General features: G+C 40.0%; 2 protein-coding genes across 29 annotated transcripts in view; one reads left to right on the forward strand and one right to left on the reverse strand.

Moving 5' to 3' along the window:
• SENP7 (SUMO specific peptidase 7) overlaps nucleotides 1-26,738 on the reverse strand; it is a 164,341-nt gene that overhangs the window by 132,550 nt on the left and 5,053 nt on the right. For 15 of the 23 annotated variants that reach the window (XM_060416985.1, XM_012189257.5, XM_060416983.1 and 12 more), the window contains exon 1: nucleotides 7,991-8,082. The exons of 1 other annotated variant lie outside the window; for it this stretch is intronic. In XM_060416985.1, the coding sequence (XP_060272968.1) occupies nucleotides 7,991-8,030 (40 nt within the window). In that variant the 5' untranslated portion in view covers nucleotides 8,031-8,082. Of the gene's footprint in view, nucleotides 1-6,526; nucleotides 6,591-7,990; nucleotides 19,429-26,738 lie in introns of those variants that run through there. 7 more of the 23 variants (XM_060416981.1, XM_060416978.1, XM_060416940.1 and 4 more) reach the window with 4 other exon arrangements.
• Nucleotides 7,535-15,224, forward strand: LOC101109587 (putative protein FAM172B). Of its 6 annotated transcripts, none has more exons than XM_042232783.1 (4): nucleotides 7,535-7,948; nucleotides 9,316-9,380; nucleotides 11,226-11,361; nucleotides 13,732-15,224. In XM_042232783.1, exons 3-4 carry the CDS (start codon nucleotides 11,317-11,319, stop codon nucleotides 14,821-14,823), a joined length of 1,137 nt encoding a protein of 378 aa, XP_042088717.1. In that variant the 5' UTR covers nucleotides 7,535-7,948; nucleotides 9,316-9,380; nucleotides 11,226-11,316; the 3' UTR covers nucleotides 14,824-15,224. The 6 variants fall into 6 exon arrangements, with proteins under 6 accessions (XP_042088717.1, XP_042088624.1, XP_042088735.1 ...); XM_042232690.1 differs by having other exon boundaries at nucleotides 7,535-7,642; XM_042232801.1 differs by lacking the exon at nucleotides 11,226-11,361.

Here is a 26,738-nt window from a genome sequence, read left to right on the forward strand (position 1 = left end):
CAGGATGTCCAGAAGCAAGAGGGTAGATAGAACTGAACCCAGCAAGGAACCAGATCCTGTGCCATCAACATCAGGTGTGAGTGAAACTGCAGCTTGCCCTCCATCTCCTATTGCTGACGATCCTTCAGCTCCACCATCTCCCACCCTCTTCCTCCTCCAGTCCGTAACTCTTATTGCCTGTTCACTCGATGCCACCCCCTGTACGCCAGCTGTTGTACTGTACTACTGTATTTTTTAAGGTACTGTAAGATTAAAAATGTTTTTAGTGTGTTTGTTTGTACATTATTTGTAGGCAAAGTATTGTAAACCGATTACAGTACAGACAATTCTGTTAGTTTGGTACCTAGGCTAACTTTATTAGACTTATAAACACACTCACAGAATGGAACTTGTTCATATGTTACATATCAATAAGCAGCAGCTCACATTAGCCTGTCTTCTAAATTACTGAAAACTCATATTAGAGGTAGCCATCTGACAGGCAAGTTTGAGACAGCACCATTATAGCAATGTTCCAGTCGGCATCTTTACAACTACTCAATTCTACCTATAAACCACTCCTTGTGTTACTACATTCCTCTAATATACTTTCCAATCCTTTCCCTTCTATCACCAGGCCTGGGAATCACATTTCAACACCCTATATTTCAATCCCTATAGCTTATTACAGTGCTATTCTCTCATCTCAGACAATGCCTCATTACTCTTTCCACTACATTTTTTTTTAACTTGACCCTTGAGTACATTACTTTTTAATATTCTTTTCGCTTTGTTTCTGTTTTTTTTTTAATTGAAGTATAGTCATCATCTATACTGCTCTCTATCTCTTCCCTAGCCGACCAAACTCCTTTCCCAAGTCAATACATTTTCCTTATATCCTTCTCGCTGAACATTTCCTCCACCTTAGTTTAACTGAATCCTTTTTATTACTGATACTTTTATTACATAATTATACAATTAAATTATACAATTTTTATTGACTACACTATTTTTAAAGACACTCTCAAAAAATAAATAAATAAATAAAGACACTTTCAAGATTCCTCTCCCATTTATAAAAACAGGGGAAGAGATTAACAACCTCCTCCCCCACCACCACTTCCAACTAATATTCAACCCTCATTGCAACAATTCCTACAGTAAAATTTCCATAACTTGTATGTATTATTATCTTATCCATATTATAATTGCCCTGTACTGACCAAAGATCCTCTCCAACATTCCTAAATACTCTGATACTTGATTCATAGTTTTCCTATTATTAAAAATCTACCATCAAACTGAAGCTCTAAAACGTTCAAAAATCAACTCATGCAATACAATGGACTCATCTTAATTCACCTGAGTCCAACAAACTACTTCACATCACATTCCCATTTCCACAACATGCATTCATGAATGGATGGATGGTTCAGACAGTAAAGAATCTGCCTCAAATGCAGGAGTTCACAAATGTGAACCTCTATTCTACAATATACTGTCCTTTGACCCTTTCGTTTTCTCACACTAAACACATATGCTACCCCCACATCTTATAACACCCTTTAGTCCTAAGTAAAACTAAATTATCGCCCCCCCCCCACCAATTCTTGCTCCTGGACTGCTTAGCATCGTTAAAGAAAATCACATAATTTTAATAACCAAAACCACTACTATCTATGGAGTCACACTTATTTTAACAAAGACTTTTTCAAAACTAGTTAAGTTTTATTCATTCATAATTGACCTCCTACTCTATTTTGAGCTCTAAATACCATCTGAAAGGCTCTCTTTCTCAAAAGATGATGTTGACTATTTCACTTATAAGTCAGGACTGCAATAGCCTTCTCAAAATTTATCCGTATCTTTATCCATCTTCCCTCCTTTCTGCAAGTCTTAACAAGCTGTCCTTTGAGTCTCTCCTCCCCCATTTCTCCTAGGACCTCACCTTATCAGTTATCTTCCACCTGGTATCTTTCTCTCTCCACTGACCCCTTACCCAAGCCACACAAATCTGAGTTTTATAGTTTTCTTTCAAAAATCCTTTCTACCTAATTCTATACTCCTTGTTCCAGAAAACTCCTTTCCTTCATATCTCATTTTCTGCTTTCTCACACCACTCATTCATTTAGCCTCTTGAAATCTGTCTTTTCTCCTACTGCTCTACTAAAATCAGTGGTTTAAAAAAAAAAAAAAAAAAAGACCTAATTGCCACATCCAGCATCCTCATACTACTTTAACTCTCTGACTTACACTGTTTTTCACTCTCCCTTCCTTCCCAAACCTATCATACTCCTTCTAATCTGCCTATCTAACTGCTTACCAGTGTTTCTTCCTCCTTACTTTGAAATTAAATACATGTGATTCAACACTTTTCTCACTCCATAGTTTTCCTGAAGGTAATTCCATCTATTCCAATGGCTTTGGCTAACATCACTGCAAATAAAGTAATATTACAATGATTAACTGTATCTTCTGGTTTTGAACTTCAATTATGGTTCACCGGATGATACACAATATGCAGATATCACCTGGACCTATTTTAAAAAGTGTACCATCCTGTGACACTAGATTCTCAAGATGAAACTGAGGGTTGAGAGAAGAGTTCCAAAATCAATCAAGTTTGAAAAACACTGCATGTGCAGTCACTCTCTTGAAGAGGCAAAATGTACACCAGCATAGCAAAAGCTCCAAAAAATCCTGCAGTATGTAACTTTTTCTTATAACTACAGTTGTCACACTTATTTGTCCATGAAACCTTTTTTCCAAGTAAGGTCCATTAACATCCTGAGAGTTAAAAAGATTAAAATTATATTTTCTAATCGGAAAAACCACATTTTAAATCCTGCCTCTGCTTCTTTTATTGCTAACAATTACTTACCATCCCTAAATTCCAGGCTCCTCATCTGTAAATCAGAAATAATAACCAGCTCAGGAAGCTTTTGAAGGAACTACAACATTTGTAAAATTCTCAGCACACTGTTTAGAACCTAAGTACTCAAAAAACATTATCTATCCTTAAGTGCAAATGAGAATCAACAAAGATTTCGAAGATGTGGCCTGAACAGTTGACAACCTGAAATTTCCTTCAACTTTCCTGTTGTAATTCAAAAATTCGTTTGAAAGTTGGGATTTATGACTCTATAATATCTGTCATATTGTTGCTGTTGCTAAACATTTCCAATGGTCATTCTCCCTTGAATGAATGACCCATGCACTTAAATTATTATTTCATTCAACTGTCAGTAACCCGTCTCTCGTGCCAATAATTTTTAATCTGTGTCCCCATGTAATTCACTTTGATATGCTGTGAACTTGGAAATAAGATATTTATCTCTATTGGGGTTATAAATAATTTAAACACATAAATACAATATGATACAAAGAAAGCCTTCAGAAGCTTCTCATAAGTGAGATTTAGTATACAAAAATACCCTCTCCTCTCACGCTCAGAGGTGTTTTATATTTAATTCCTGATTCATAGCCATATTCCAGAAAAGTAGGTAATCAGATTTTGAGGTACTTCTATGTATGGACTGTTTATTATTAATAATTCATTAAAAAACAATAAGCACATTGCATGTTAACATTTTTTATTTTTAAGCAACTTTATTTTTCCAAAAATTAAGAAGAGTGGCCTTATTTTACTTCTCCCAGCTCTTTAACATCTGAGTTACTGAAAGACAGATGACTTCCTCTATATGCTTCTGCATTCATTCTGCTGTGATACAAGTCATGTAACCTCTGGAAAACTGTTCTGTACACATGTGGGAGATTAAGAGGAAAAGGCAAACCACGCCTTAAAAGTTAAGAAAGTCCAACCACAGACCCCATAGTTGCCAATTACGTGAGTTCACAAATATTTGTTTTGCGTTTAGCTTAAACCCATTGGAATTGGGTTTCTGCTACTTGTAACTAAAAGAGGTCTGAGCAGTACACTATGCAACAGGCTTAATTCTTCCATGCTCAGCAGGAAGTTTAGGAAAACCTAGTAAGTACAGACTCACCAGAGGAGGCGATGGCACCCCACTCCAGTACTCTTGCCTGGAAAATCCCATGGATGGAGAAGCCTGGTAGGCTGTAGTCCATGGGGTCACAAAGAGTCAGACACAACTGAGCAACTTCACTTTCACTTTTCACTTTCATGCATTGGAGAAAGAAATGGCAACCCACTCCAGTGTTCTTGCCTGGAGAATCCCAGGGACGGGGGAGCCTGGTGGGCTGCCGTCTATGGGGTCGCACAGAGTTGGACACGACTGAAGCGACTTAGCAGCAGTAGCAGCAGCAGCAGCAGTACAGACTCACACAAGAAACTTTGTCTTATTTTCTCTTTCTATGCTATCCACCTTCCTTATACCTCTAACTTAAAATTTGTTTTATTAAACAAATTTCTATCTTTGGTTACTTATGAAAGTCTCATGACTACAAATGTCATTCCAGTCATTCAAATTCCAGTTATTCCTAGAATGCACGCGTGCACTCAGTTATCAGTTGTATCTGACTCTTGGTGACTCTTTAGACTATACCCCTCCAGGCTTTTCTGTCTACGGAAATTTCCAAGCAAGAATACTGGAGTGGGTTGCCATTTTCTCCTCCAAGGGATCTTTTTAACCCAGGATTGAACCCAGGTTGCCCACATTGCAGGCAAATCCTTTACTGCAGAGCCACTGGGGAAGCCCAATTAGCAACTATCCTAATGAAATGGCAACTGCATGCATACAAATGTCACACAGAATTCAAGTTCTTTTAAGCCAACAGACTGTTTTGAGAATTCACATGAGAAAATTAAAAACACACTATTAGGGAAAAGGGCTTCCCAGGTGGCGCTAGTGGTAAAAAACCTGCCTGCCAGTGCAGGAGATATGAGAGACACGGGTTCAATAGTTGGGTCAGAAGATCCCCTGGAGGGCATGGCAATCCATTCCGGTATTCTTGTCTAGAGAAGTCCTATGGACAGAGGAGCCCGGTGGGCTACAATCCATGGGGTCGCAAAGAGTCAGACAGAAGTGAAGCAACTTAGCACAATTGAGAAAAAAATTAATTCTTAAAAAAATTCATATTCATCTGTTAAAACCAGATGAGTACTGGAGAACAGCTGTTTAATATACGATCTAAAAATGGTTTTTATTCTACATTAACAATTACTTTTCAGAAAGGGCAGCTCCAAAAGGGAAGTCAGCAAGAAAAAAAAACCTCTCCAGAGGGATAACTCCCATAACTATCAATGTCTTTTAAGAATTAACAATTTTACTCTCAAATTTTACTTCCTACAACTACTGGCATCAAATTAACTGTAATAAAAAGATAACCAGGTAACCAGGTAAAGATGATGGGATTTGCTGAAGAGTAATGCTAATATCTTGCCCTTCCGCCTGAAACAATGTACTAAGCCAAGGAGAAATGCATTTATTGAAAGAAGGCTGTGTTTGTTAAAGTGAGGTATGACTACTCCTAAAGTTCTGTGTGAGGAAGCACACAAATGACACCAGACAAACATTCTACCTTTTCCTTATATGTCAATTTTACTTAAAGGTTTTAGGGGGGAAAAAAGTATAATAAAACAAACATGATCTACTGGAAGCAGGCACATATGTAAGTATATGGCTTTCCAGGTGGCACTAGTGGTAAGAAAAAATCCACCTGCCAATGCAGCAGACACAAGAGATATACGTTTGAGCCCTGGGGTAGGAGGATCCCATGGAGTAGAAAAGGGCAACCCTTCCTGTATTACTGCTTGGAAAATTCTATGGACAGAGAAGCCTGGCTGGCTACAGTCCACAGGGTCGAACAAAGTATATATGTGTATATATATATACATATATATATGTATATATATATATATGTCAGGTCAGTTTATTTCTCTTCCTTAGTTGTTACACAACAAAAATTTGAAGGGTTTAAAACAACAGACAAGTTACAGCTCAGTTCAGCTCAAGCAGACAGATCTTTTATTAGACAGATACTCTCAATACATGGCAACAGGCTGACCCCAAAGGAGTCATCCTCCCTATTCCTTTTAGCTTCCCCCTCTGTATACTTCCTGTCTTCTCCTTTTGGTTGTGCCCTATGCAAATACAGGGCTTGTACCCACCAACAATCAATGAATTAATGAAAGGGAATGCACATGGGCATTCGCTCAAGGCCGATTGACAAATGCAACTTATATATAACAGCAGGCTCTGTTGTGTATGTCCTCCCATAATTCAATGTTATAATCAGATGTATATATGTGTAGAATGTTTACAAACCCTTAATGGGCTCCTAGCTGCCTAAGGGTACTTGAGGAAGCCCCTGTGATTAGTTTGCATCCACTGTATCCCAGGGTGCACAGTGCTAGAGTTGGAGAAGTTACCCCATGGGATGGGGTTTAGAGATCAGCTTGCATCCTTTTTGGCTAGGCCACCCCTCCCTGCTCATGCCTAACACACACACACACACGAATCTGAATGCGTGTGTGCTCAATCATGTCCCACTCTTTAAGATCCCATGAACTGTAGTGGGTTGCCATTTCCTACTCCAGGGTATCCTCCCCACCCAAGGATCTAACCTGTGTCTCCTGCCGCTCCTGCATTAGCAGGATTCTTCTTCACCACTGCACCACCTGGGAAGCCCTATATATATATACATATATATTAATATAATACATACATATAGTTTCAAAGACAAAGAATATATCTAGACTGCACACACACACACACACACACAAATGGTAACACTGGTTGCTTATGAAAAGGAATTTCAGGTTTTCCGCTGCTTCACGCAATGTCCCAGAGATCCTTGCTCACGCTTCTTTGCAGCCAGCAAGTCTGAGATGCACTGCCACAAAGGAACTCTTAAATAAATTTAGAATTGTTAAAACTATCTATTCAACAACAGACACATTAAGAAATACGAAAATGAAACGATTCGTTGTGTGTTAGTGTACTAGATCGTAAGCTTATCAAAGAGCCCCTGCTCCCTCCTCCTCTGGTAGGTCCACAGGACTTAATACTGGAACTAAGGTACCCTTAAAGGACGAGATCTTTAAGGAAAACTTGCTGACTGGGAGGAGCTCCACTTGACTTCTTACAACACCTTTTGTGTTTCTAAAATCCAGTAACCAAAACTAAAGATAATCATTTAACTGGCAAAGCATTTTCGAAAAGAAAAGTATGCTGAGAACAAAAACACAACGAAACAGGGCTTCAAATCCTTTGTTAGACTTTTTAATCACTTTTGGAAGTGGGTGTCTCGAAAAGAAAATGGTTATTAAGCAGGCGGGCTCCTAAGTCCACGCAAGGCACGATGATTTAGACGAGAAATGTCTGGAGAAGGAAATGGCAACCCACTCCAGTATTCTTGCCTGGACAATCCCAGGGACGGGGGAGCCTGGTGGGCTGCCGTCTATGGGGTCGCACAGAGTCGGACACGACTGAAGCGGCTTAGCAGCAGCAGCAGCAGCAGCAGCAGCAACAGCAGCAGCAGCAGACGAGAAACTGTCAATTAACAAACCCCTCCTCTCCTTCGCAGCTGCTTTTACCTGCCCGGGGTGGGGGCGGGGGCGGGGGCGGAACGAGAAAGAGGCAAAGTCAAGAATCAAAGGAAGAGGGGAAAGTGGGGTCAGGCGCCAAGAAGCTGGAAATGAAACAGTAACATTGGTGGAATTACGAGGAAGGCGTGGCAGGTGAGCGACAAACCAACCGGGAAGACCCGTGGTTCGACGAGACCCAAGCAAGGTGCTCGCAGGAAAACAAAAATGAAAGGGGTGACAGGGTGAAAAGCGACTGAGGCTTTGATGACAGCTCGGACTGGGTCTTCAACCCGCAGGGGCCGGGGAGCCCAGGGGACCTTCCATTGTGCGGGGCCCCACCGCTCCCTCCCCTCGGCTCCCCGCACGGCCGAGCAAAAGCCGCAGCCCGAGCGCGAGCCGGAGCCCTAGCAGCTCCGGGCCGCAGCTCCCGTCGCCGCCTGTGTCTCCCCTTTGCCCGAGGTAGGAGACAATACGCTCAGTCCTCCTCCGACCCTTTCTCACCAGCAGAAGATCGTCGTCTCCCGGCCTTCCCCTTGTCCATCTTCTCCTCCTGCTGGAATCGCAGTCGCTGTCACCTCAAGCCCCCTCTGGGTGGGGGAGGGAGGGGGAGGGGAAAGGGGAAAAAAAGCCAAGAACGTGAGAATTGCGCTTGCGCAAGAGCCGTCGCCTGCCTCAGACCGGAAATTACCGCCCCTCCCACCTCCATCCGGAAATCACTTCCTGGGACTTGTTTGCTCTGTGGGTTCGCCGTCGCCAAGTGTTTGTTTAAGTGACGTTTTTTCATTCTGTCTGTGTCTATAGGATACTGAGACTGGGTGTGAGGTTTTAGCCCAAGATCATAAAGGTTTTGTTGACTTGAAGATGCGGCTGACTAAAAATTAAAGCAAGGAAGCTAGGAATTCCCCCACTTCGCTACCCCAGAAATCGTCCTTTGATAGTATTACTTTACTCACGGCGGCGTCTGCTGTGTGTCTGTCCTCAAGGCGCTTCCTCAAATTTAGAAGCAAAAAGACTTTAACAAGACAAAAATCAATAGCCTGTTAGTTTAGCAATTGGAGTGGAAATCAATTAAGTCAGCTGAGGAAAAAGAGTAATAGGATCTCTTCAAAATTCAAATCCATAATTTTTAAAGGACAGGGAAAAAGCTGGACCTCATTTTTTTTTTTATAATGAGATGCTAGAAAGTGGGTGGCTGTGTATTAATTTGTTCAACTAATTTTTATTACAGTACCTAAGGGAAAAACTCTGACTTCAACGAACTCAACGATTAGTACTTTAAGGCTGATTACTTTAGTCCTTTCATAGGACCCATCAGTTTAGAAAATTGTTCTATTTGATTAGCCATAAAGTACATATTTGAATACTTTTTTTAAGTGGGTAAACTTTAATCATAGTAAGTTTAACAAAATAACACAGAGCACTCTAGTTAGAGGTAAATGATATTGGAATGTTCCGACAGTTTTAACATCCACTTCCCTCTCCTCCATCTTGCCAAGGCTGGTAATGGGATTTAACTTGTTCAATTCACTGCCAGAGCCTGGCTTTTGCTTCTTTAGTCTTACTTTTTAATTACTGTGTCGTCTGTGTTGGAGCTAGGGGTAAGTCTCCAGGTTATAATGCCTGTTGGGCTAGGGGGAGTGTCTAGAAAGGTCAGAATGGCTGAAAAGCAGAAATACTTCAGGGCTTGCTGAGAATGAAATTCACTACAAGGATTTCATGTAGAGGCTCAGTTTATTTCTTTTTAGCAAATAAAAACACTGCCTACTGAAAAATATTTGAATTTTATTATATAAATCAACTTTTTTAATTGAATGATTTTACTCCAGAATCACGCTGGCTTGATTCATCAGCTGATATTATACGAAACAGCTGGAAAAAGATGGAAATAGAGGTAAGAGATGGAAACACAAAAAAGGAAATTGTGAGTAAGCATAATCCGTTTCTGTCCAAAGCTTCCTTAAAAGTAAATGGTTTTAAAGTTTAGCAGTAAGTCAACCTATTAGAAATGACATTATAAGAAATAATATTAGTCAACTTGTAAACATATCATTTAAACTTGTCATTCAACCAAATATAGCATTTCTGTTAATAAAGACAGTGAGTCAGTTTGTTTCTTTGAATGGAGCTGGTTTGGAATAACGTATTTGAAGATAAATGACCTTTAAGCTCAAAAACTTGAAATTTGCTTTTTAAACCAGTGTTTTTATTGTTTTTACAGTATCTACTGCATAGTTGTATTGCAAACAACTTAAAGGACTAAAAAGTTCAGTCTTTTGAGGGAGTCATTTAACAATCTCACTTTGCACCTTATGAAAGACTAAGTACATGATCTTTTGTTTTCTAGTGTTTTATGATGTTCAGGTGAAAGCTTCCTTATTTTAAAATAAGTGAATTGTGAACTTTTAAAATAAGTGAATCATTCAAAAAAATTGAATGATTCCCTTCGTATGTTTATAGATAAGGTCATTTCTCTTATGTATGTTTAGCTCACAATGTATAGAGCCTTTTAAATTAAGATTGTTTGAGATTAGAAATTCATTAGCCCAGTATTTTATAGGAGGAGAGGAAGGACAGGTTTGATCTTAATGAGTATGCTTCTTTATTGAGTGTTAAAAGTGTATATAAAGTGTTTAAATTAGATATTCTATTTTTGTTTGACTATACAATTAAAAGCAGTGGGTATGATTTTTTTTATTAGTTTCAGGACATGATGGCAGTGTGAAATTGATCAACTCTTTATTTTACCCCTTAAATAACAATTTCTTTGAGGAGAGCTTAAACTAAAAATGAACCTTCTCTTCCCAAGTGAATTAACTTTAAGTACAATCTGAATATAAATAGGTTTGGTTGGTGACTAAATATATCAAGGAACAGCTAGATATGAATTCAGAGGAGAGTTACATATTGAAGTATATTAGCCAAGCAATGTAAACTACAATAAATTGTAAAGAACTGTCTTACCTTTTCATTCTACAGGATACTCAGCACCTTGCTCCTTTTCTCTCCACTTAAATAGGTGTCCTTTATTTATCAGTATGCCATATTGGTTATCCAGTTTGCAAACTCCCCTTCTTTTCCCCTGAGAATTGTTTCTCAAACGACTAGGTACAAAAGCACTTAACAAAGGTGAAAAAGAGGAATTGAATGCCATATACTACATGCTATTAGAAAATACAGATTTTGTTTTACTCTGATTGAAAGAAAAGTTAGCTAACATTCTTTAGTTCTTTGGTTTAGTTTAGTTGATTTAGGTTTAGTTCATTGAGTTTTACATATTAGGTTATCTTTCTATTTATTTCAGTAGAGAAAAGGGCAGTTTTCAGCATAGTACCTGAGTAAACAAAGTATTTTTAGATATAAGAGATTACTGCTTTTCTGTACAAACCTCATCCATGCCAAACTATAAAATAGACCCTCCTTTTGGAGAGCAATTTAGCAGTATCTGGTAGAATGAAAGATGTCAACATGACTTAGAAATTCCACTTGTAGGCATATTGCCTAGAGAAACTCTTGATATGCACACAAAAAATATAGCTATAAGAATGTTCACTGCAGCTTTGTTTATGTGCTTAGTCACTTAGTTGTGTCTGACTTTTTGTGACCCCATGAACTGTAGCCTACCAGGCTCCTCTGTCCATGGGGATTCTCCAGGCAAGAATACTGGAGTGGGTTGCCAGGCCCTCCTCCAGGGGATCTTCCCAATCCAGGAATTGAACCCAAGTCTCACTCATTGCAGGCGGATTCTTTACCAGCTGAGCTACCAGGGAAGCCCACTTTGTTTATAATCGTGGAAAACTGGAGCAGCCTTAAAGTTCTTCAACAGAATAATGGTTAAACCATGGCATATTCAAGCAGTGGAACACTATAAATTGGTAAAATGAATGATCTCGGACTGTGCTTATTAATGTGGAAAAAAATCACAATGTTGAGTGAATAAGAAAGGGTGGGCAAGAGATACATGTTTACTTTACATTCCTCAAAAAGAAGATCATCCTGTCTTATTTTACAGAAACTTCCATGTGTGAGACACTGCATAAAATGGCTTTTATCTATATTAATTCTCACAACAGCCTTGTGAAATGTTATCCTATTTTGCATTTATGCATTGAAAAAATATTTGTATATCCCAGATACTGTTCCAGGTACTGTAGATACAGCAGTAGTTAAACAAAGTTCCTTTTCTCATAGAGCTTTCATTCTAGTGAGGAGAGACAATTTTTAAATATACAATTACATATCAGATGGTAATGTAGGCTATGAAGAAAAATAAAGCAGAGTGGCAGGATAGAGGGTAATAACGATTGCTGTTTTAGATAGCATAAACTAAAACTCATAAGTTAAAGAAACTGAAACTGAGAGAGGTTAAGAAACCAGCTGAAAGTCATTCAACTTAAAATTTGGAGCTAGAATTTAAACCTAAATCAATTCATCTAGTTCCAGAGGCGCCTGTCACTTGCACTCTAGGAAAAGATATTAATTACATAATAGCACCTGAGATCAGCAACACTAGAAGGAAAAGTTTTTAAGGGAACAGGAAATAGCAGTCTATATAGGTTGGATAATTTGGATAACCAAATAACTTCATAAAGTACTGGTTGGGTGTGGGAGTCAGATTCAGAAAGTGAGAAAAGAGTTAAGAAATCAAAGCAAGCTAGCACTGTTTTGATTTTACCTTAAGCCTTGATAGCAGCTTGAGTGGCACTGAAAATCATTTTAAGTGCTATTTATTGGAAGTGGGTTGTGGTTGCTAGTGCGAGTGTTCAGAAATTCAGGAGCAAGAGTATTAATGTATTTGTTAAGAACATGAATTTGAGTCACATAGCCTCAGTACCTAATCATTTATTTAACAGTTGTGTGATTTTAGCACAAACCACTTAACCTTTTTTTTCTCCCCAAAATAAAGTCTGTTGAGGTTTTTTTTCCTCCCGGGACTTAACCTTTCAAGGACTTTTCTTTCCCTTTGGGCTATGACTACAATAACTAAGTTTTCTCAGTCACTTTTAATTTATCTTCTATTATTAGATAGGTTGATCATAATCTCCAGTGCCTGGTTCACATTTCACATCTACTGCCATCCCCTGCGATTTATTTAATAGCAAAAATATTTAAATGCTAACTGTGGAGATAAAGACTAACCAAATGAGAAAAACAAAATCTATTCATTCTGAGCTCACTATAGCAAGGGAGTCAGCCGCCATCACTTGCATTTTGGCAGTGACTCGAAGGCCAGCAGACGAGCGGGAAAGCTTTGTAGTGGCAAAAAAGGGAAGGCTGCTGGCATGTCCTGATTGAACCATATTGGCATGAGGAAGCTGTCTGCAAGCTAACTAAAAGGGAGGCATCCTGTGTGACTGGTTAGGAGTGCCTATCTGGCTTTCTCTGGTGGGTCCTAAATTATGGAAGCTATAAGTTATTAACCAAGTTATTAACCAAGTCTTGGGACTTGCCTGGTGGTTCAGTGGCTGAGACTCCACATTGCCAATGCAGGGGACCCCAGGGTTCGACCCTTGGTCAGGGAACTAGATCCCACATGCCGCAACTAAAGATCTTGCATGCCACAGCTAAGACTGAGCACAGCCAAATAAGTAAATAAATACAAATCAAGTCTTGGCCATTTGGGGCCAGCTGTGACAGAAGTTAATTTATTGTTTGACTTCTCAGATTGTCACTAGAAGTGCGCAGTCTCACTTCCTGAGATTCTGACTTGTAAGACTGGCTTCCAGAGCTGTTTACTATAGAAGAGAGATTTACTTCCTGGGCAGGCTGCTGCAGATTGTGGGTCAGAGTTCTGTTTTTATATATGGTCTGTCCATTGTCCCTTAGTGTATTCAGCTTCTCACTACTTTGCATTTTTCACAATTATTTTGAGTTAAAATCTCTACCATAGGTTAAAATATTAATGTCTTCATGTTTGCTGTTTGGTCACTAAGTTGTGCCTGACTCTTTTTGCAACCCTACGGACTGTAGCCCTCCAAGATCCCCTGTCAATGGGATTTCCCAGGAAGGAATACTGGAGTGGGTTCCCATTTCCTCTTCTAAGGGATCTTCCCATCCCAGGGTTCAAAACCATATCTTTTGTGTCTCCTGCATTGGCAGGCAGATTCTTTACCATGGGGCCACCAGCGAAGCCCTAATGTCTTCATAAAGTGCTTAACATGACTTCCCACAGGAAGACTTAAGCAAGATGAAATTTGTATTTTATTTTTTTCTAGTACTGACATAATACTGCTTTTTATTTTCAGTGGTTACCAGTGACTCAGAAACTGAGCTTCCGAAAATTTATTGAACAATCTGACTTACTAGAAGAACTTAAATATGACTTCAATGAAAAAGCTGAATTGAGACACACTGAGACACATGGGCCTTTTGCCTTTAACTATTATAAGAATGTCCTGGAGAGGAATAGCAAGCGATACTGGGCCCTTGGCCATTTGCTTGAACAATACATTTATGAACTTTTGGAGAAAGTGTGCAAATTACAAAAAGTATATATCCCATCAGAGGCTGATAAGGAACCAAGAAGCTTCTTTTTCATGAGTGAGAGAGCGTTATCAAATCATCATTCTGCTCTTCTTGTCCTCCTTCAAGACCACGGGGTCTTTAGAGCTGGTCAGTGGAGTCAGCAGGCAATAATACATCATGGTCTCCAACATGGAAGTCAGATACCATGTATTCAAATGGCATTGCAGGCACATTATGATGTGATTGTGCTAAACCCCAATGACAATTTTGTGGACCAGCAGACAGGAAAAGAGTGGAAAGGCCTTTTAACACAAAATGTTGAGTTCTCTTCCAGAAAAATGTTTCAGACAGAGAGCTTTTTCTCTCTCCAGGAGTCTCTCCAATGTATTCCAAAAAGATGCAGCAACACCCCTGAAGAACACATGGCTTATATTTGGGATTACTTCATTTCAAAGACTGAAGGCAAGGATGTTGCCTTCATTGTACATGGTTATGGAGGCTTGGTTTTTATGGACTTGCTTGTTCAAAAAAAGTGGGATGTGATGAGCAAAGTATACGCTGTTGCACTTATTGACTCTGAACATCATGTAGGACACCAGTTGGGAAGCGATGTCCAGTTATTAGAATGGATAAAGCAGCACTGCCGTGAATGGGTGACAAGTCCGAAGCCTTTGGATAAACCTGCAACAACCGTTTTGAAAAAGGAGTTTCCTACAGTTTCTGCTGGTACAGAAAAACACAACTTAGCCCCTTCCTCTAGCCTTCAGTCAATTTTTAAATACTTTAGAAAAGCTTTGAAAGCCAAAGCAGCTAATTTCTCTCGAGTGTCCATGGTGACTAGAAGCTCCACAAAAAGAAAGCAAAGTGCTTAAATTACTTTTTTTGTCATCTAAGATTGTTTTGTCCCACTGAAACTTTGCTAATATAGATGCTAGAAGAGAAGAACACTTCCAACTCACATGCAGTATTATGTTCTGACTTCAAGTCTGATTTGTTGAGTTTGTTTAAACAAGTAAATGTTTTGCAAATAAATGTTTTGCAAATATGTTCTGTAGCCTACTGATGAACCAGGAAGTCAGTACCATCATTAACATTTTACAATTAGTCAAAGTAGTCTTGTTAGAGGATCTTCTTAGGAAAAGATTTCATATGGTTTAATGATGCCAAAACTGTAATTGATAGAAATTAAATATTAAGTCAGTCTTTGACTTCTTTATTAGTGCTATATCAAAATTATAAATGCAAATAAAATAAGTATCATAAGGAAACTCCATTCTTGGTATATTTGTGAGTTTTTTCCGTTTTTCTTATGTGTGTGTTTACTCATACCTTCACTAATATCTGACTGTCTACTATGTACTAGTAAATATTAATGTTGGGCACATTGACAAACAAGGCCAACATTGCCTTTATGTTTCTTTGGGGTTCACAATGAAAAACAAATTACAAGTGTGAAGAGTGTTAAGAAATAAAGGGCATCATGGAACATCTAATATGAGAGCTAATAATAGCTTTGGGATTCAGGGAATATTCCTTTGACAAAATGATCCTAGTTTGAAGAACAGTAGTAGTTACCTGGGAAAATAAAGTCACAGTGAAAGGAATCACATGTGCAGAAGTCCTGAGGCAGAAGAAAGAAGTCCAGTTCGGCAAGAGCTAAAAGATTATAGAGTAGTAGTAAAGGAAAAATTATTCATGACATTCATTAAAGACAGGAAAATTCAAAAGTGATTGGTGCAATGGGGATTTTGTAGTAGGGGAAAGATAGGACTCAACAGCAAATACAGTGATGGGGGTGGGGGGAGGAGTTATAGCCAAGTAGCAATGAATAGCGAAGGCAATGGCAACCCACGCCAGTACTCTTGCCTGGAAAATCCCATGGGTGGGGGAGCCCGGTAGGCTGTAGTCCTGTGGGGTCGAGAAGAGTCGGACATGACTGAGCGACTTCACTTTCACTTTTCACTTTCATGTATGGCAACCCACTCCAGTATTCTTGCCTGGAGAATCCGAGGGACAGGGGAGCCTGGTGGGCTGCCACCTATGGGGTCGCAGAGTCGGACACGACTGAAGAGACTTAGCAGCAGCAATGAATAGAAAATTACTAAGAGAAAACTTCAGGGATAATAAGAGTTTTTCTTAATAGACTGACTCAACAGGATCCTTACTTCGGGCAGGGCAGGGCTGGGAAGACATTGACAGTGGAGTATGAGGAATTTTATCAAATATAATACGAGAATGTTCAGATACCAGAGGTGAGATTTTCGCTAACTGACTCAGCAGAATTTTTGCTAAAACTAGACTAAGCAGACCAAGGGCAGAGCCCAATGTCAGAGCCTACTCAAGAAGAGGGCTCCGAGGAGCCAAAATCAGATTTGATGGGGAGAGGTTTTGTCAGTAGCTGCAAAGTTAAGTTGGAGAAATAAACAGGCAGCTTATTTAAGGCTGCAATGTCAAAAAAAAAAAAAAAAAACTTTATTCTAATGACAATGGAAACCATTGGATGGTTTTAGACAGAATATTAGCAGATTTACACTTTATAAAGAATATCCTGATTGTAGTTTAGAGAATAGTTTAGAAGGAGAACAAGCGTGGAAGCTAGGAGATCAAATAATTTTGGCACCAGTTTGAGAGATGTTCAATGCTTTTTTTTTTAATCAGTGTAAATGTCTTACAGTATTTAAGTGTACGGCAAAATGATTCTTTTTTGTCAGTTATATTCCATCATAGATTATTGTAAGATATTGAATATAATTCCCTGTGCTATACAATAAAGGGCTTCCCTGGTATCTCAGCTGGTAAAGAATACACCTGCAATGCAGAAGACTTGTGTTTGATCCCTGAATTAGGAAGATCCCCTGGAGAAGGGGAAGGCTACCCACTCCAGTATTCTGGCTCAGAAAATTTCATGGACTGTATAATCCATGGAGTCACAAAGGGTCAGACACAACTGAGCAACTTTCACTTTTTCATACAATAAATCCTTGTTGCTTCTCTGTTTTATAATAGTTTGTATCTGTTCATCCCATACCCATAATTTATTCCTTCCTTTGCTTTGGTAACCATAAACTTGTTTTCTGTATCTATGAATCTGTTTCTTTTGTATGTACATTCATTTGTATTTTTTTAGATTCAACATATGAGTGATACCATGTATAATTTGTCTTTGACATTTCACTAAGCATAATATTCTCCAGATCCATCCACATTGCTGCAGATTGCAATATTCCATTCTTTTTATGGCTGAGTGATATTCCATTTCATTTGCATATGACATTTTAATCTAATCATCTATCAATGGGCATTGGGTTGCTTCAACATCTTGCCTATTGTAAATAGTGCTGCTATGAATATTGGGGTGCATGCATCTTTTCAAATTAGTGTTTTCATTTTTCTCCAGATGTATACCCAGGAGTGAATTGTTGGCTCATACAGTAACTCTATTTTTGGCTTTTTAAGGAACTCCCATACTGTTTTCCACAGTGGCTGCACCAATTTGCATTCCCACCAACAGTATACAAGGGTTCTCTTTTCTCCACATCCTCTCCAATATTTGTTACTTGTAGACTCTTTGATGAGGGCCATTCTGACAGGGGAGAAGTGATATTTCATTGTGATTTTAATTTGTAAAGAAATGCTTAATACATGTAATGAACAAAATTTTGTGATCGGAGATCAGGAATAAGGAGAAGGAAATAACAAGGAGTGTTCCCAGATGTTTTGTCTTCAGCAACTAGTTGGACAGAAATACAATACTATTTACTAAAAAGAAAAAAGAGAAATATCATTTACTGAGATAGGGACTACTGGTGAAAACTATTTTGGCAGTTCCAGAAAGTCTTAAAGAGAGATAAAGGAATAGGTTACAAGGTTTTTTTTTTTAGCTCTGCCCCTTCATGGGTACTAGAGGAGACCATATTAGATGTTACATTTGAAATACTGACTCTGCCATATCTAATGGGTCATACGAATTTTTCTGTACATAGCTCTTTCTAGTTCTTCTAGTGTTCTAATTCCTAATGGGTTTTTTTGTTTGTTTGTTTTTGTTGGTTTTGGGCCACATCACACAGCATGTGGGATTTCAGTTCCTCAACCAGCGGTTGAACCCGTCCCCTGCACTGGAAGTGAAACCATTTACCTCAGATTGGGACTTGACCCCACATGGCTGAGACCTGAACCCAGCCAAAACCCAATTTGGGATTCAAACTCAGCCAAAACTTAGTCTTCCCACTGAGGTCACAGACCTGGTTTAGGACTTAATGAAGCTCGGGTTCTTGATGTTCTCATCACAGAAAGAATTCAGTAAGAGACAAAACGATAGGTAAGAAGTGGATTTATTCAGAGAGAAACACACTCTACAGACTGTGGGTCAACACAAAGGGCCAGTGTAGTGGCCTTGAAATGTGGTGTAGTTAGCTTTTATGGGCTGGGTAATTTCACAGGCTAATGGTGGGAGGATTATTCCAACTATTTTGGGGAAGGGGTGGGGATTTCCAGGGATTAGGCTACCACCCACTTTTGGTCTTTGATGGTCAACCTTGGAACTGTCATGGCACCTCTGGGTGTGTCATTTAGCCTGCTGATGTGTTACAGTGAGCCTATACAGAGGATCAAGGTCTTCTCAAGTTGACTTGTCTGCCATTTTGGACCCATTTGGTTCTAATCAGTTTATGTTGTGCCCTTGGGCTATATCATTCTTTCAAAGGTGGTGCCCTGCCCCCTTCCCTCCAGTTTCAGAAGCAGACTCCTAATCACTGAACCACCAGGGAAGTTCCTCTTAGTGTTTTTTTTTTAAACCTAGTTTACGCTATAATTTCTGTTATGTACTGAATGTTTGTGTCCCCCACCAAAATTCATGGTGAAATTTTAATCTCCAATGTGATGGTATTAGGAGGTGGGATATTTGGGAGGTGATTACACCATGAGGGTAGAGCCCTCATTACCAGGATTAATGCTATTATGGAAGAAACCTCAGAAAGCTCCCTTCTGCAATGTGAAACAACCACATTAACAACCTTAAATATGGAGACAATACCATGCTAATGGCAGACAGCGGAAGAATAACTAAAGAGCCTCTTGATAAGGGTGAAAGAAGAGAGTGAAAAAGCTGACTTAAAACTCAACATTTAAGAAACTAAAATCATGGCATCTGGTACCATCATTTCATGGCAAACCGGTAAAAAATAGTAACAGTGAAAAATGAAAAACCAGTTTTCTTTCCTTGGGCTCCAAAATTTACTGCAGATCATAACTGAAGCCATGAAATTAAAAACCACTTGCTCCTTGGAAGAAAAGCTATGACAAACCTAGACAGCATATTAAAAAGCATAGACATCATTTTGCCAACAAAGGTCCATCTAGTCAAAGCTATGGTTTTTCCAGTAGTCATGTTTGGATGTGAAAGTTGGACCATAAAGAAGGTTGAGCATCGAAATATTGATCCTTTTGAACTGTGGTGCTGGAGAAGACTCTTGAGAGTCCTGTGGATAGCAAGGAGATCAAACCAGTCAGTCCTGAATGAAATCAATCCTGAATATTCATTGGAAAGATGGATCTGAAGCTCTAACACTTTGGCTACCTGATGTGAAGAACTGACTCACTGAAAAAACACTGATGCTGGCTGGGAAAGATTGAAGGCAGGAGGAGAAGGGGACAACAGAGAATGAAATGGTTGGATGGCATCACTGACTCAATGGACATAAATTTAAGCAAACTCCAGGAGATAATGAAGGACAGGGTGACCTGGGATGCTACAGTCCATGGGGTTACAAAGAGTTGGACACAACTTAGCAACTGAACAACAGCAGCAACGTGAGACACAGTGAGAAGACAGCCATCTATGAAGCAGGTCTTCACTGGACACTGAATCTACTGAAACCTTGATCATGGACTTCCTAGATCTAGAACCGTGAGGAATACTTTCTGTTTAAGGCTCCCAGCCTATGATACTCTGTTGCTACATGTGAGATTACCCCCAAAACTTAGTGACTTAAAACAGCATTTATTATCTCACAGCTTCTGTTCAGGAGCAGCTTAGTTGAGTGATTCTGTTTCAGGATCCCTCAGAAGAGCACACACCAGACGATCCGAAGCATTTAATTCAGAAATATGTACTTCCATAATCCAGATGTTGTAAGACCACTAATATTTTAGTGGTTAGGGCAACATTTAAAACATTTAAAATAGCAACTAAAAGTTAGGATTGACGGCAGTAGGGTCCAGTATATTTATTCTGTAAAGTTTAGGCTTAAAATGTTAAGATTTTGTGACCATGAAAAAAAAAAAAAAAGACAAGGTATGGTGATCTAAAGTTGAGCCTTAGTAACTCTGTATGGACTTGTTACACAGACTGCTTCTATTACAAAATTAACCTAACATTTGTTAAAATAGTAAAGAAGACTTTATTCAAGACTATTGGAATTAGGGTTACTGCCAGCAGAGAAAAAAGATCAGGCTCAAGCCTAAACACAACAAAGGCAGGAATTTACAGTCAAGAAGTAGAGTAGGGGTATTGAAACTGTTTACCTCAGATTGGGACTTGAACCCAAATGTCTGGGACTTGACTCCAGCCAAAACCCAGTTTGGGACTCGAACCCATATGGCTGGAACTCGAACCAGGCCAAAACCCATGGTACTTGGTTTCAGGGCCTAATAAAGCTCAGGTTCATGATGTCAGATTGCAGAAAGACTTCAGTGAGAGACAACCTGATAAGTAAGAAATGGATTTATTCCAATTCAGAGAGAAACACACGCCATAAACAAGAGTGTGGGCTATCACAGAACGCAAATGCACTGCAAAATGCAGCACGGTTGGTTTTATAGGCGAGGCAATTTCATATGCTAATGAGTGGGAGAATTATTCCAACTATTCTGGGAAGGAGTGGAGGTTTCCAGGACTTGGGCTATCACCCACTCCTTGGTCTTTTGCTCTACAACTGTCATGGCACCTCTGGGTGTGTCATTTTGCTTGCTGATTGAGGATCAAGGTCTAGTCTTGTCTGCCATCTTGGTCCCATTTGATTCTAATTGGTTTAAGTTGTGACCTTGGGTCACGTCATTCTTTCAAAAATTGTGCCCTGCCCCTTTCTCTCCTGTTCAGTTCAGTTCAGTTCACCCACTCTTTGTGAAAGTACATTAACAGGGAGGGAACACAGCCCCACCCATCAACAGAAAATTGGATTAAAGGTTTACTGAGCATGGCCCCGCCCATCAGAACAAGACCCAGTTTCCCCCTCAGTCAGTCTTTCCCATCAGGAAGCTTCTATAAGCCTCTTATCTTTCTCCATCAGAGGGCAGACAGAATGAAAACCACAATCACAGAACACTAACCAATCTGATCACATGGACCACAGTTTTGTCTAGCTCAATGAAACTATGAGCCACCCAAGACAGGCAGGTCTGGCAAACCACTTCAGTATTCTTGCCTTGAAAACCCCATGAACAGTATGAAAAGGCAACAAGACAGGGCACTGAAAGATGAACTCCTCAGGCCAGCAGATGCCCAATATGCCACTGGAGACAGGTGGAGAAATAACTCGAGAAAGAATGAAGAGACAGAGGCAAAGCAAAAAGAACACCCAGTTGTGGATGTGACTGGTGATGGAAGTAAATACTGCATAGAAACCTGGAATGTTAGGTCCATGAATCAGGGCGAAATTGGAAGTGCTCAAACAGGAGATGGCAAGAGTGAATGTCGAAATTTTAGGAATCAGCCAACTAAAATGGACTGGAATGGGTGAATTTAGCTCAGATGACCATTATATCTACTACTGTGGGCAAGAATCCCTTAGAAGAAATGGAGTAGCCATCATACTCAACAAGAGTCCAAAATGCAGTATGTGGATGCAGTCTCAATGATGACAGAATGATCTCTGTTCATTTCCAAGGCAAACCATTCAATTATCACAGTAATCCATGTCTGTGCCCCAACCAGTAATGCTGAACGGTTGAACTGAATGTTGAACGGGTCTATGAAGACCTACAAGACCTTCTAGAACTAACACCCAAAAAAGATGTCCTTTTCATTATAGGGGACTGGAATGCAAAAATAGGAAGTCAAGAAATACTTGGAATAACAGGCAAATTTGGCATTGGAGTACAGAATGAGGCAGGGCAAAGGCTAATCGAGTTTTCCCAAGAGAACACCTGGTCATAGCAAACACCCTCTTCTAACAACACAAGAGAAGACTCTACACATGGACATCACCAGATGGTCAACACCAAAATCAGACTGGTATTCTTTGCAGACAAAGATGGAGAAGCTCTATACAGTCAGCAAAAACAAGACCGGGAGCTGACTGCGGCTCAGATCATGAACTCCTTATTGCCAAATTCAGACTTAAATTGAAGAAAGTAGGGAAAACCACTAGACCATTCAGGTATGACCTAAATCAAATCCCTTACGATTATACAGTGGAGATGAGAAATAGATTTAAGGGACTAGATCTGATAGAGTGCCTGATGAACTATGGATGGGGGTTCATGACATTGTACAGGAAACAGGGATCAAGACTATCTTCAAGAAAAAGAAATGCAAAAAGGTCTGAGGAGGCCTTACAAATAGCTGTGATAAGAAGAGAAGCAAAAAGCAAAGGAGAATAGGAAAGATATACCCATTTGAATTCAGTGTTCAATGATCAAAGAAATAGAGGAAAACAATAGAGAAAGACTAGGGAAAGACTAGAGATCTCTTGAAGAAAATTAGCGATACCAAGGGAACATTTCATGCAAAGATGGGCTCGATAAAGGACAGAAATGGTATGGACCTAACAGAAGTAGAAGATATTAAGAAGAGGTGGCAAGAATACAGAGAACTATACAAAAAAGATCTTCAAGACCAAGATAATCACGATGGTATGATCACTCATCTAGACCCAGACATCCTGGAATGTGAAGTCAAGGAGTCTTAGGAAGCATCACTATGAACAAAGCTAGTGGAGGTAATGGAATTCCAGTTGAGCTATTTCAAATCCTAAAAGATGATGCTGTGAAAGTGCTGCACTCAACATGCCTGCAAACTTAGAAAACTCAGCAGTGGCCACAGGACTGGAAAAGGTCAGTTTTCATTCCAATCCCAAAGAAAGGCAATGCCAAAGAATGCTCAAACTACCGCACAACTGCACTCATCTCACACACCAGTAGAGTAATGTCCAAAATTCTCCAAGCCAGGCTTCAACAATACATGAACCGTGAACTTCCAGATGTTCAGCTGGATTTAGAAAAGGCAGAGGAACCAGAGATCAAATTGCCAACATCCACTGGATCATTGAAAAAGTGAGAGTTCCAGAAAAACATTTATTTCTGCTTTATTGACTATGCCAAAGCCTTTGACTGTGTGGATCACAACAAACTGTGGAAAATGCTTCAAGAGATGGGAATACCAGACCACCTGACCTGCCTCCTAAGAAATCTTTATGCAGGTCAGGAAGCAACAGTTAGAACTGGACATGGAGCAACAGACTCGTTTCAAATCAGGAAAGGAGTACCTCAGGGCTGTATATTGTCACCCTGTTTATTTAAATTATGTGCAGAGTACATCATGAGAAATGCCAGACTGGATGAAGCACAAGCTGGAATCAAGACTGACCGGAGAAATATCAGTAACCTCAGATATGCAGATCACACCACATTTATGGCAGAAAGCGAAGAACTAAAGAGCCTCTTGATGAAAGTGAAAGAGGAGAGTGAAAAAGTTGGCTTAAAACTCAGCATTCAGAAAACGAAGATCATGGCATCCAGTCCTATCACTTCATGGCAAATAGATGGGGAAACAATGGAAACAGCGACAGACTTTATTTTGGGAGGTTCCAAAATCACTCCAGATGGTAACTGCAGCCATGAAATTAAAAGATGCTTGCTCCTTGTAAGAAAAGTTTTGACCAACCTAGACAGCATATTAAAAAGCAGAGACATTATTTTGGCAACAAAGGTCCATCTAGTCAAAGCTATGGTTTTCCAGTAGTCAGGTATGGATATGAGAGTTGGACTATAAAGAAAGCTGAACGCTGAAGAATTGATGCTTTTGAATTGTGGTGTTGGAGAAGACTCTTTGGGAGTCCCTTGGACTTCAAGGAGATCCAACCAGTCCATCCTGAAGGAAATCAGTCCTGAATATTTATTGGAAGGACTGATGCTGAAGTTGCAACTGCAATACTTTGGCCACCTGAGGTGAAGAATGACTCATTTGAAAAAACTCTGATGCTGGGAAGGACTGAAAGTGGGAGGAAGAGGGGACGACAGAGGATGAGATGATTTGATGGCATCACTAACTCAATGGACATGAGTTTGAGTAAGCTCCAGGAGCTGGTGATGGACAGGGAAGCCTGGCATGCTGCAGTCCATGGGGTTGCAGAGTCAGACAGGACTGAGTGACTGAACTGAATTGAACAGTATGAGTGGATCCAAAACCAAGAGGAAATCTCAGGAGTAGAGAGAATCTTGCTAAAGGCCAGCCAAGGGCTTAGACATGAGGAGTGGGGAATGATAAACTTGATTAGATATCAAGGTTGGGGATGACTTAGCAGGAATCTTATTAACAGTGACCTGTGCACTCTCACCTGAGAAGGTAATGGCACTCCACTCCAGTACTCTTGCCTGGAAAATCCCATGGACGGAGGAGCCTGGTAGGCTGCAGTCCATGGGGTCACTAAGAGTCGGATACCACTGAGCGACTTCACTTTCACTTTTCACTTTCAGGCACTGGAGAAGGAAATGGCAACCCACTCCAGTGTTCTTGCCTGGAGAATCCCAGGGACGGCAGAGCCTGGTGGGCTGCCGTCTATGGGGTCGCACAGAGTCGGACACGACTGAAGTGACTTAGCAGCAGCACTCTCACAGGTCAAGGTCAAGGACTAGTCCCAGGAGAGGACTCAGACAAGCTTAACTAAAATGTGGCCAAGGAGAGTCTTTGTCACTTGAGTATCCTCACAACAGGGCAGCTAGCTTCCCCTGGGATGAATCACCCAGGTGAATGGGCAAGCAGGAAACTATACTACCTTTTATGACCTATGCTCTGAAGTGGCATACTGGTCTACTCTTTTCCTATTTGTTAGACACAGGTCACTAAGTCCAAGGGAAGAGGAATTAGACTCTACCTCTTGAGAGAATGCCAAAGAATTTAAAGACATATTTCAGACAACCACATCAGAAATAATGCCAACTGAAACTAATGGTATAGCAGCTCAATGTAGTTGTTGCTTATAAAATCATCTTGGCTCTAGGAACATGTTTATCTTGAAACAGCTGTGTACTTAGCTACTGCTTTCCTTTTTCTCTGTAAAACATCAAAATTTTGGCCACAAATTGAAAAGAAAGCTTATTTTCATTTTCCTTCCTAGGGTCACCCTAAATAATCCCTTTGTTTACCTTCTGATGTAGGTCTATTTTAGCAGCTTGAAGTCAAAAGGAGGACATCTCCAGGTTTCTGGCTATAAGCTGCAGACCAGAGACATGCCCTGATAGAGGAAAGACTGATACGGGAGTCTGATAGGCCACTTCAGGAAGATCCTAAGGCTTTCGGACATCAGTATGTGATCATTTTTTCCCTTTTGTGTAACATACCAACAGTCACAAGTAACAGGTTATGATCATTGTAAGGAAAGTATAAGATTTGTGTGTCGCCTCTCAATACTAAACATGGACGATAGCCTGCTAGGTTCTTCTGTCCATGGTATTCTCCAGGCAAGAATACTGCAGTGGGTTGCCATTTCCTTCTCCAGGGGATCTTCCCCACCCAGGGATCGAACCCAGGTCTCCTGCACTACAGGCAGACTCTTTACCCTCTGAGCCACCAGGGGCTTACCTAATACTAAACATATTTTTTAACAAAAAAAGAGAACATGTTGTTTGCGAATTTGCTATGGGAAGTCTCTGTTAAAGAAGATGGCAAGAATTTTCTTACTTCCTTTTCAAGGTTTCTTCAAAGGCAGTGGTTCTCTGTCTTCAAAGTACATCAGAATAACCTGGAAGTCTTAAAACAACAACTGCTAGGTGTCACTGCCAGGGTTTCTGATTCAGTAGGATTGCTAGGTGGGGCCACAGAATTTGCCTTTGAACAAGTTCCCAGGTGATGCTGATGCTGTCAGTCTGAGGATCACACTTTGGGAACGACTGTTAGAAAGATTAGGAGTTACCAGAGAGGTAATAAAGTTAAGTCTACCTCATGTGAGGTGAGTTATCATGGATGATCATCAGGACCAAAGTTCCTCTCCTGAAAAAAGCAACAAAAGAAGTTTATTGGCTGAACCCATGTTTTATGGTCCCAGTGACCCAACTGACACATTTGTCTCTCCATAGGAAAGGAAATGGCAACCCACTCCAGTACTGTTGCCTGGAACATTCCATGGACTGAGAAGCCTGGTAGGCTACGGTCCATGGGGTCACAAAGAGCCAGGCACGACTGAGCAACTTCACTTTTGCTTTTCCATAAGAAAGCAAGTGGTGTGTCTCACTTATCTTTCAAGACCATTACCTCCAGTTGTCTACCATATAATTTAAGGGCAAATAGAAATTAAAAATAATAGATGTAATCCTCCTTGTTGAAAACAAAGGGATTTCTTCCCCTCCCACTTTCAGAATTTCTTTCCCCTTTTCAAATAGATGTAAATATTCATAATGGCTAAATAAGCTTCTTGCCCATCTCACAACTCAGGAATGTTTCCTCTGGAATCTGAAAGCCATCTTTTTAAAATATAAAGATCAAGGAAGGTAGTTCCCCTATCTCATAGTTCTCATGCCAGGGCAAGAGCCTAAGTTTCATGGATGCCTTGCTCCAACTGGCAAAACCATGTCC

Source organism: Ovis aries, chromosome 1 (genome assembly GCF_016772045.2).
Source record: "Ovis aries strain OAR_USU_Benz2616 breed Rambouillet chromosome 1, ARS-UI_Ramb_v3.0, whole genome shotgun sequence".
Lineage (NCBI taxonomy): Eukaryota > Metazoa > Chordata > Mammalia > Artiodactyla > Bovidae > Ovis > Ovis aries.

Bases quoted from the DNA above. Each gene is read 5' to 3' on its own strand.
- LOC101109587 (XM_042232783.1), top strand. From the start codon at position 11,317: ATGGTTAAACCATGGCATATTCAAGCAGTGGAACACTATAAATTG. The intron at 11,362-13,731 runs GTAAAATGAATG...TTTTATTTTCAG, and splicing joins CAGTGGAACACTATAAATTG to TGGTTACCAGTGACTCAGAA.